General features: G+C 44.5%; 1 protein-coding gene across 1 annotated transcript in view; it reads right to left on the reverse strand.

Moving 5' to 3' along the window:
• Window positions 1-451: 451 nt before the first annotated feature.
• cyp27b1 (cytochrome P450, family 27, subfamily B, polypeptide 1) overlaps window positions 452-12,129 on the reverse strand; it is a 51,920-nt gene continuing 40,242 nt past the window's right edge. The window contains exons 6-9 of the mRNA XM_061984734.2: window positions 9,515-9,681; window positions 9,373-9,454; window positions 9,106-9,303; window positions 452-942 (exon numbers count right to left, since the gene is read on the reverse strand). Of these exons, the coding sequence (XP_061840718.1) occupies window positions 829-942; window positions 9,106-9,303; window positions 9,373-9,454; window positions 9,515-9,681 (561 nt within the window). The 3' untranslated portion in view covers window positions 452-828. The remainder of the gene's footprint in view (window positions 943-9,105; window positions 9,304-9,372; window positions 9,455-9,514; window positions 9,682-12,129) is intronic.

Raw genomic sequence — 12,129 nt, forward strand, 5'->3', positions numbered from 1 at the left:
AAAAATACTTAACTTTACAGCAAACTACCCATCAAATTAATAAAAATGACAATAAATGTTACGTCGTTCTTTACAGCATGTTACTGTAAATCGAAAAAAACTATTTCTGTTTTTTTGCGTTGAAATTCTATTGACAGAGCTGCCAGTTTTTGACTGTAAAATCTACGGTTGTTGTTTTTAACGGTGTATTACTGTAAAGGGAAAGACGGTGCATTTGTTTTTACAGTAGAAAAACTGGCAGCTAAGTTGCCAGAATAAAAAAAGAACTTGTACTGTTTTTCCATGAACAATATCATGTTATATAAACAATGTCAATTTAACACAGAAATTCTGGCAACTAAGCTGCCAGCTTTTTCCGTAAAAACCCCACTAAAAAACAGTTGTACTGTTTTTCCATTTATCGTTAAATGTTGTAAAAAATGGAAAAAAATAACAATATTTTACAGTAAAATTTTGTAAATGTAAAGTTTTTAATGTAAAATGGACAGTGTACTTAAAACGATTTATATAATTAATAATGAAATCCAGAGGCAAATTCATACATTATTCACTGTTACAAGCGGCCCTCAATAAAAACCATTTTGATATCCCTGTACTAAAACTTTGCTCCATGATGCTCACACACCACATGTTTGCTTCAAGAGGACCAGAGGGAACATCACTCCTCAGCTCCGTTGCATCATGGGATGTAATAAAAGACTTGGCATGTCCAACTGTAATAAAAACACTTATGGCATAAAGAGCAAGTGGAGTCTGCTCCACAGGCCTCAGCTGGACCAGCAGGTGACCTCCTGGTGGTCACCTTCACGTAACGCGGGCAGGACTGGGTCATCGTTCAACAAACTGCAGGTTGATGACTTCTGCAGGAACAAGCAGCGTGCGGGTCTTTGGCTTCACAGAAACCCCCTCTGGATCCGGCCTCACGTCAAACTCCACCAGGATCTGACAGGACCAGAGAGATTATTTCCAACATGGCGTCGTACATCTACGCAGCTTTGTTTGATTGACTTTTAGTCAAAGTCTTTGGAGGAAAATGTGACATTTTAGTTTTAGTCAACAAAATACACATTTCAGTCAGCGAGGACGACATTTAGTGGAGAAACGATAAGGTGTCGTGATCTGTTGGTGGTGAACCCCAGGATGCAGAGATGGCAGGCATAGCGCAGGAAAACATGACTTTAATAGGATAACAGAAGACAGGATAACAGGAAACAGGGAGAGAAGAGACAGGATAACAGGAGACAGGAGACATGATAACAGTAGACAGGATAACAGGAGACAGGATAACAGGAGACAGGGAGACAGGATAACAAGGAAACAGGATAACAGGAGACAGAGAGACAGGATAACAGGAGACAGGGAGACAGAAGACAGGATAACAGGGAGACAGGATAACAGGAGACAGGATAACAGGAGACAAAGAGACAGGGAGACAAGAAACAAGATAACAGGAAGACAGGGAGAGAGGGAGACAGGGAACAGGGAGACCGGAGACAGGATAACAGGAGACAGTATAACAGGAGACAAGGAGACAAGAGACAGGGAGACAGGAGACAGGATAACAGGGAGACAGGATAACAGGGAGACATGATAACAGGAGACAGGACAACAGGGAGACAGGATAACAGGAGACGGGAGACAGGATTACAGGAGACAGGACAACAGGGACACTGGAGACAGGAGACGGGAGAGAGGATAACAGGAGACGGGAGACAGGATAACAGGAGACGGGAGACAGGATAACAGGGAGACAGGAGACAGGAGACAAGATAACAGGAGAGAGGATAACAGGACACAGGATAGGATAACAGGGAGACAGGATAACAGGAAACAGGAAACAGGAAACAGGAAACCAACCAGCAAGCCCTGACTGGAGGGTGAGGTAGGCATAAATAGCAGCCAGCTGATTGACAAAAGGTGTGGCCAGGCTGCCAATCAGCAGCAAGTGAGGGGAAACAGCACTCAGAGAGCCAAACAGGAAATGGAACCAAAACAAGAGCGCTGACAGGAAATAAACACCAACCAAGGAAACACAATGAATGGTCACCTAAGGCCTCTTTCAAGCCGATGAGAAAGTATCTTTATTGATACTTGCTGTCAACATTTTCCTCTCGCTTTTATTCGCAGATCTTTTGGGGAGATTTTTACATTTTGTGAAAGCCTGTTCTATATTTGGTCCTAAATGAGGCATTAAAATATATTTTTTTGCATTTTCTTTTTAAAGCAATTACCTTTTGAGCTCTCCTTTAAAGACCTGAATGAATGAGTGGTGGTGATCTCCTCTGTCTTTTATTGTGAAGGGTAGTTTTATCTGAATGAAGCCTTTAGCTCATGGGTGTCAAACTCTGGCCCGCGGGCCAAAATTGGCCCGCAGTGTAATTTCACTTGGCCCTTGAGGCGATATCAAATTAACACTAGAGCTGGCCCGCCGATTATGTACAGCGGCGGTGCCGTGGTAACACCGCATTCACCGCTGATTCTCATACTTGCCAACCCTCCCGGGAGACTCCCAAATTTCAGTGCCCCTCCCGTAAATCGTCATGTCCGCTTTTCATCTAGTCCAACAAGTGCTGGCTCAGTCACATAATATGTGCGGCTTCTGCCCGCACACACAAGTGAATGCAAAGCATACTTGATCAACAGCGATACAGGTTACACTGAGGGTGGCCATATAAACAACTTTACCACTGTTAGAAATATATGCCACATTGTGAACCCACACCAAACAAGAATGACAAACACATTTCGGGAGAACATCCGCACCGTAACACAACGTAAACACAACAGAACAAATACCCAGAATCCTTTGCAGCACTAACTCTTCCGGGACGCTACAAGGTGTGTGTGCGTGTGTGTTTTTATTTAAATTGTATTTGATATGCCATTGATATTTTTTTATTATTATTATTATTATTATTATTTGAAACTCGATTTTGCATGTCACTATAAAGTTATATAAGCTTTGCTTGTTCAATATTCAATGCAAAACTTGTTTGGGTCCCTATTGAAAGGTTAATTTGTTCAACCTTGGCCCGCGGCTTTGTTCAGTTTTAAATTTTGGCCCACTCTGTATTTGAGTTTGACACCCCCGCTTTAGCTGAATCCTGAAATGTTGACATATTATACATTAGGGGTGTCAAAAAAAAAAATCGATTTTAGATTAATCGTGATTCGCTTTAGTAACGATTCCTTATTGATAAAAAAAAATCTATATTTTTTAATCATATTGTTGATGTAGATGATCTATATCTGCTGTACACATTTACTTTAGAAAAGAGAAGTGTTAAGATACTTCTCTTGTTGCCTTATTTGTATTTGACTTTATTAAATGTTTGGGTAGAATTTTATTAAACAAAACCAGTTTTCTTTTAACTAATTTACAAACCCCAAAAGCAGTGAAGTTGTCACGTTGTGTAAATGGTAAATAAAAACAGAATATAATGATTTGCAAATCCTTTTCAACTTATATTCAATTGAATAGACTGCAAAGACAAGATATTTAACGTTGGAACTGGTAAAGTTTGTTCTTTCTTGCAAATATTTGCTCATTTGGAATTTGATGCCCGCAACATGTTTAAAAAAAAAGCTGGCACAAGTGGCAAAAAAGTCTGAGAAAGTTGAGGAATGCTCATCAAAGACTTATTTGGAACATCCCACAGGTGAACAGGCTAATTGGGAACAGGTGGGTGCCATGATTGGGTATAAAAGCAGCTTCCATGAAATGCTCAGTCATTCACAAACAAGGATGGGGCGAGGGTCACCACTTTGTCAACAAATGTGTGAGCAAATTGTCCAACAGTTTAAGAACAACATTTCTCAACCAGCTATTGCTAGGAATTTAGGGATTTCACCATCTACGCTCCGTAATATCATCAAAAGGTTCAGAGAATCTGGAGAAATCACTGCACGTAAGCAGTGATATTAGACCTTCAATCCCTCAGGTGGTACTGCATGAGTGTGTAAAAGATATCACAGCATGGGCTCAGGAACACTTCAGAAAACCACTGTCAGTAACTACAGTTTGTTGCTACATGTGTAAGTGCAAGTTAAATCTCTACTATGCAAAGCCAAAACCATTTATCAACAACACCCAGAAATGCCGCCGGCTTCACTGGGCCCGAGCTCATCTAAGATGGACTGATGCAAAGTGGAAAAGTGTTCTGTGGTCTGACGAGTCCACATTTCAAATTGTTTTTGGAAACTGTGGACGTCGTGTCTTCCGGAACAAAGAGGAAAAGAAGCATCCGGATTGTTTTAGGCGCAAAGTGTAAAAGCAGCATCTGTGGTGGTATGGGGGTGCATTAGTGCCCAAGGCATGGGTAACTTACACATCTGTGAAGGCACCATTAATGCTGAAAGGTACATACAGGTTTTGGAGCAACATATGTTACCATCCAAGCAACGTTATCATGGACGCCCCTGCTTATTTTAGCAAGACAATGCCAAGCCACGTGTTACAACAGTGTGGCTTCGTAGTAAAAGAGTGCGGGTACTAGACTGGCCTGCCTGTAGTCCAGACCTGTCTCCCATTGAAAATGTGTGGTGCATTATGAAGCCTAAAATACCACAACGGAGACCCCCGGACTGTTGAACAACTTAAGCTGTACATCAAGCAAGAATGGGAAAGAATTCCACTTCAAAAATGTGTCTCCTCAGTTCCCAAACGCTTACTGAGTGTTGTTAAAAGGAAAGGCCATGTAACACAGTGGTAAAAATGCCCCTGTGACAACATCTTTGCAATGTGTTGCTGCCATTAAATTCTAAATTAATGAATATTTGCAACAAAAAAAAGTGTTTCTCAGTGTGAACATTAAATATCTTGTCTTTGCAGTCCATTCAATTGAATATTGTTACGTCTTCGGGGACGCATAGCTGTGCTGGTGTGTTCCTTCCAGTACAGAAGACAAGCAGGAGGAGTGTGCAGGTAGGATTAAGTATTTTTAATAAATAAAAGGCAGGACAAAAATACGAAAACTGAGGACGCTAGCAAGCGTGGAGCTAAACAAAAACCAAAATGTCACCAAGGGTGATAAACAAGGAATGCTAGCGTGCACAAACTTACGATGAGGAGAAAACCAGGGGAAACGTAAATGTTGCATAGAGCAAACATTGACCCAGCACTTACTGCTGGGTGACAGGAAACTATAAAGGGGAGTGATTAGCCAAAACACCTGGTGGAACACTAATTGCCAAAACTAAGACAGGTGAGGAGAATCAGTGCCCATGGAAACCAAGAATAAACAGGGAAAGAGTGTGCACCCAGGAAACAGACTAAAGCAGAAACATAATCAACATAAATCATGCCATGATCCGGGTAACGGATCATGACATAACCCCCCCCTTAAGGGACGGATCCCAGACGTCCCAAACAAGAATCCCCTCCCCTACAAAAAAAAAAAAAAAACCCCAGAAAGTCAAGTCACGGGAGGGTGGAGGGAGGACTTGGTGGTGGGCCGCCAGGCCATGTGTCCCCGAAGCCACCGGGGACAAGTCAGGTGGCGGCGGCGGGTGGATTGTCGCCGCAATCGTCGAGGCGGGCGACCTCGGAACGGCCATGTCTGTGGCCGTTGAGGAGGCGGACGAGACTGGCGCCAGAACTTCAGCAGTCTTTGAGTCCTGTACCAAAGTCTGGGGCGTCGCTGCTGTTGGCGCCAAAAGTGTCCATGAAAAGTCCAGAAACGAGGAGGTGGGCGGCGCCGAGGTGCGGCCCGCCGGACACGAGGAGGTGGGCGGCGCCGTGGTGCGGCCCGCCGGACAAGAGGAGGTGGGCGGCGCCGAGGTGCGGCCCGCCGGACAAGAGGATGTGGGCAGCGCCGAGGTGCGGCCCGCCGAACAAGAGGAGGTGGGCGGCGCCGAGGTGCGGCCCGCCGGACACGAGGAGGTGGGCGGCGCCGAGGTGCGGCCCGCCGGACACGAGGAGGTGGGCGGCGCCGTGCTGCGGCCCGCCGGACACGAGGTGGGTACGTCGTAGGCGAGGCAGGCGCGGGAGGCGTCGTCGCCGTGGAAACAGGAAGCGTCGTCGCCGTGGAAACAGGAAGCGTCGTCCCCGTGGAAACAGGAAGCGTCGTTGCCGTGGAAACAGGAGGCGCCGTGGAAGCAGGAGGCGCCGTCGCCGTGGAAGCAGGAGGCGCCGTCGCCGTGGAAGCAGGAGGCGCCGTCGCCGTGGAAGCAGGAGGCGCCGTCGCCATGGAAGCAGGAGGCGCCGTCGGCGTGGGCGGAGCCAGAGGCGGAGCAGGCGGCTCATCTGTCGGCGTGGGCGGAGCCAGAGGCGGAGCAGGCGGCTCGTCTGTCGGCGTGGGCGGAGCAGGCGGCTCGTCTGTCGGCGTGGGCGGAGCCAGAGGCGGAGCAGGCGACTCGTCTGTCGGCGTGGGCGGAGCCAGAGGCGGAGCAGGCGGCTCGTCTGTCGGCGTGGGCGGAGCCAGAGGCGGAGCAGGCGGCTCGTCTGTCGGCGTGGGCGGAGCCAGAGGCGGAGCAGGCGGCTCGTCTGTCGGCGTGGGCGGAGCCAGAGGCGGAGCAGGCGGCTCGTCTGTCGGCGTGGGCGGAGCAGGCGGCTCGTCTGTCGGCGTGGGCGGAGCCAGAGGCGGAGCAGGCGGCTCGTTTGTCGCCGTAGGCGGAGCAGGAAACGGAGTCTCTGTGGGTGGTGGATGTCTCAGCTGGACTGCTGTGTTGGCCGTAGGGGGAATCATCACCTGCAGTGCGGAGAGTATACTACTCATCTGTCTCTCCAAAGCCCCAAGGCGGGCGTCTTGGTGTTCCGCCATGGCGTTGACGCAAGCCCCAAGAACGCCAAACTGTTCCTCTTGTTGTTCAAGTTGTTTGGCCTGTTGGTGCAATGCCCTTTTTACTGGGTTGGTCTCTGCGGGGTCTTGTGTGCTTTGCAGTGCTGGAGCAGGAGGTGGAGAGGATGACGTTTGCAGGACCACCAGGGTTGATGGTGGCGTCAGAGTGGCAGGCGTCCGGGCTGTCGGCGTGGGAGGAGCCAGAGGAGTGGGCGGAGTGTTCTCTGCTGATTGGGATTGTTCCTCCAGTTGCAGTTCAATGAGTACCTTGCTGTACCACTCATCCACCCAAGCCGGACTGTACTTCTCTGGCGGGTCCAACTTGCTTTGTGGCACTGGGGCAGGAAGTAGGACCGAAGCAGACAGCGCCCCCGCTGGAGGAGAGGCAGGCAGCATCCTCAGTGGAATGAGGTCTGCTTGTCCCGCTGACACGCTACTAGCACTGGCCCCCCCCTCAGGAAGCAGATTCCAGATGCTAGATGGAGCTGGTGGGGGGAGCGCTTGTTCGGCGGGAGCAGAGGGCACGGGCGGGTGGGCTCTAGGAAGCCTGGAATCTGGCCTTGTGCGTGTGCGCCGCTGGCGCCTTTCTGGACAGTTGCCAGCAGGTGGTGACTGAGGGGAGGAGAAGCCGCACGGGAAGAGCCTGGCAGACATTGTTGAGGGCAAAGTGTCCGACTGGTACCCCTTCTGCGCCTGCTCTGAGCTGCCCCGCTGCCCGAGCCTTCGCGTACCGGATGGGGTGAACGACGTCCGGGTGGCTTGAGAGTGGGGGAGGAAACGGGTCTCTGCTTCCGTGAACTTAGCCATTAGCTGCCCCCATGCTACCATGGCGTCGGCCGGAAGGTCTTCTTCGGACAGCTCGGCTTCGTCCTCGTCTTCCCATGGCTGCGCGTCCGCTCTGAGCTCCAGGAGGATGTCTTGTTTGTCCGTGTTGGACAGGAACACTTCGTCTGGCTGGGTCAATCTGTTACGTCTTCGGGGACGCATAGCTGTGCTGGTGTGTTCCTTCCAGTACAGAAGACAAGCAGGAGGAGTGTGCAGGTAGGATTAAGTATTTTTAATAAATAAAAGGCAGGACAAAAATACGAAAACTGAGGACGCTAGCAAGCGTGGAGCTAAACAAAAACCAAAATGTCACCAAGGGTGATAAACAAGGAATGCTAGCGTGCACAAACTTACGATGAGGAGAAAACCAGGGGAAACGTAAATGTTGCATAGAGCAAACATTGACCCAGCACTTACTGCTGGGTGACAGGAAACTATAAAGGGGAGTGATTAGCCAAAACACCTGGTGGAACACTAATTGCCAAAACTAAGACAGGTGAGGAGAATCAGTGCCCATGGAAACCAAGAATAAACAGGGAAAGAGTGTGCACCCAGGAAACAGACTAAAGCAGAAACATAATCAACATAAATCATGCCATGATCCGGGTAACGGATCATGACAGAATATAAGTTGAAAAGGATTTGCAAATCATGGATTTTTCTGCGTGGAGTTTGTATGTCCTCCCCGTGACTGCGTGGGTTTCCTCCGGGTACTCCGGCTTCCTCCCACCTCCAAAAACATGCACCTGGGGATAGGTTGATTGGCAACACTAAATTGGCCCTAGTGTGTGAATGTGAGTGTGAATGTTGTCTGTCTATCTGTGTTGGCCCTGCGATGAGGTGGCGACTTGTCCAGGGTGTACCCCGCCTTCCGCCCGATTGTAGCTGAGATAGGCTCCAGCGCCCCCCGCGACCCCGAAGCGAATAAGCGGTAGAAAATGGTTGGATGGATGGATGTATTCTGTTTTTATTTACCATTTACAGAACGTGACAACTTCACTGCTTTTGGGTTTTGTAGAAATGATCATAGATTTGCGTTTATTTTATGGATGAATGTAGTTAATCACAGAACTGACATCCTGTGGTATTAAAAGAAAGTATTGATTTTTAATGGAGATTTGATTGTGAATCGAATCGTTACTCCCCTAAGAATCTAATCTAATCGATCGTGTCACAGCGCTGCACTTCATCCACATTTTGTTATGCTACGGCCTCCTTCCAAAATGATATACGTTGATTTTTGTCCTCAAAAATTCTACACACAATACCCCATAATGACAACGTGAAAAAGGTTGTTATAAAAATGTCGTTACAAATAAGAATATTCCTAAACATTGTTTGGAGTTAGCTGTTTTTACTGCAACATTTGTACAACATTTTTCAAAGTGGGAATATTATTTTAGTTGTTCGAAAGGACTCACTGGCAAGCCACAAGGAACATGGACTGACTGAGCACAAAGGACCATGGAGATGTGGAATGTGAAGTCCTGAAAATGCTCACCCTGGCAAGAGCGAGGTAAAGTTCCAACTCAGCGATCCGCCGCCCGATGCAGCTCCGTTTGCCCACCCCGAAAGGCAACGAGGCGTAAGGATGGTGAGTCTTCCCCTTGTTCAACCATCGGCGTGGCAGGAAGTCATTGTGACAGGGGAACACCGAGGGGTCCCGAGATGTGGCAAATTGGCACAGGGTGATCAGAGTCTGCAAGGAGGGACGCCAAGTGTGATGATGATGATGACGATGGCGCTAATGACCCGTGAAGAGACTCACGTTCTTAGGAATGACGTAGCCTCCGACCTGGATGTCCCTCTCGACGTTGACTCGGGCGTTGGCAGGGATGACCGGGTACAACCTGCGAAAAGTCCCCGTGAATAAACATCACCAGCGAGACCTCGTCCGGGAGGAATCCTACCTGAGCACTTCTTTGATCGTAGCCTTCAGGAGAGGCATGCGCGCTACATCCGCCGCCTCAGGCACGGCCTTGCCCTCCAGGACCGCCAGGACTTCTTGGCGCAGTGAGGCCTGCATCTCGGGGTGCCGGGACAACTCGTACAGTGACCAGGAGAAGGTGCTGGAGATCTGCAGACGACACCAAACCACCTTCGGGTCATGGGTGATGCAAAAGTGACTTACGGTGATCCACCAGTCAAACGGCGTGTGGCCCTTTAGCGCACCCGGGTTAATGCTTGAACGCCTGGATGTAATTAGTGTTCATCAAGCACTAAATGTATTTGTTCTTTCCATTTTGACAATAAAAACATATCTTTAATATGATCTAATCATCCAACAAAATATTTAATGATCATATATTGCAAAAAGATGTAGTGTTAGCACTGTCGCTAGCATTGCTATGCTAGTGTCGCTAACGTTAGCACAGGGGCACATTTAGTCATTTGGGGGACCAAGGCATCGTCATTGGGGCTTTCTGTAAAGCAAACACAATTGACCACATTGGACCAGTACAGGGCTATTATTGTGAAGGAAGGAAGTTGTGTGACTGGTGGGGAAAAAGAGAGTTACTGACAGTAAGGGTGTGAATCTTTGGGTACCTAACAATTCCATGAAGTGACTATTCGATTGAGAATGGATTCTCGATTCAAACCGATTTTCTCAATGTATTATTTGGTATTATTTTTATAATGAAACTTTTTTCTAAGCAGGGTAACGGTTAAAAAAGCGCCTTCTGGTTGCAAGAAGATGGCTTAAAAATGTTCTTTGAGGACCCGAGCAGCAAAGCAATCATCGCAGGTGTGATGCAGATGATCACTAGGGCCATATTAACATTTCTGTGTTTTTTATTATTATTATTAGCATTGTTATTATTATCATGTCATCATAATCATTATTACTATTATTATCATTATTATTATTATTATTATATCATCATCATAATCATTATTACTATTATTATCAGTATTATTATATCATCATCATCAGTATTATTATAATAATTATTATTATATCATCATCATCAGTATTATTATAATTATTATTATATCATCATCATTATTATTATTATCATTATTATTATTAGGATCATTATTAATATATCATCATTATTCTCATTCTTATATTGACATCATTATTAGTATTATCCATCCATCCATCCATTTTCTACCGCTTATTCCCTTTGGGGTCGCGGGGGGCGCTGGAGCCTATCTCAGCTACAATCGGGCGGAAGGCGGGGTACATCCTGGACAAGTCGCCACCTCATCGCAGGGCCAACACTATTAGTATTATTATTATTATTATTATTATTATTATTATCATCATCATTATTAGTATTATTATCATTATTATTATATAATGGTAATTATTATTATTATTATTATACATCATTAATATTATTATTATATCATCATCATTATTATTATTATTATATCATCATCATTATTATACATCATTAATATTATTATTATATCATCATCATTATTATTATTATTATATCATCATCATTATTATATATTATTATTATTATTATTATATCATCATTATTCTCATTCTTATATTGACATCATTATTAGTATTATCCATCCATCCATCCATTTTTTACCGCTTATTCCCTTTGGGGTCGCGGGGGGCGCTGGAGCCTATCTCAGCTACAATCGGGCGGAAGGCGGTGTACACCCTGGACAAGTCGCCACCTCATCGCAGGGCCAAAACTATTAGTATTATTATTATTATTATTATTATCATCATCATTATTAGTATTATTATCATTATTATTATATAATGGTAATTATTATTATTATTATTATACATCATTAATATTATTATTATATCATCATCATTATTATTATTATATCATCATCATTATTATATATCATTATTATTATTATTATTATTATTATTATATCATCATCATCATCATCATTATTATTATTATATGATCATCATCTTTATTATTATTATCATTATTATCATATCATCATTATTATTATTATTATTATTATCATTATTATCATTATTAATATTATTATCATTATTATTATAGCATTATTATTATTATTGTTATTATCATCATTATTAGTATTATTATCATCATTATTATATCATCATTATTATTATTAATATATATCATCATTATTATTATTAGTATTATATCATCCATCCATCCATTTTCTACCGCTTATTCTCTTCGGGGTCAATTATTATTATTATTATACATCATAATTATTATTATTACATCATCATTATTATTATTATATCATTATTATTATTATTAATATGTTTATCATCCATCCATTCATTTTCTACCACTTGTCCCTCTCGGGGTCGCTGGGGTGCTGGAGCCTATCCCAGCTACATTCGAGAGGAAGACGGGGTCAACACAGGGGTCAACACAGATAGACAGACAACATTATTATTATTATTATTATTATTATCATCATCATCATTTTTATTATTATTATCATCATTGTTGTTATTATTATTATCATCATTGTTGTTATTATTATTATAATCATTATTGTTATTATATCATTATTATTATTATTGTTGTTATTATATTATCATCATCATCATCAT

The sequence above is a fragment of the Nerophis lumbriciformis genome, linkage group LG23 (genome assembly GCF_033978685.3).
Source record: "Nerophis lumbriciformis linkage group LG23, RoL_Nlum_v2.1, whole genome shotgun sequence".
NCBI classification, from domain to species: Eukaryota; Metazoa; Chordata; class Actinopteri; order Syngnathiformes; family Syngnathidae; genus Nerophis; species Nerophis lumbriciformis.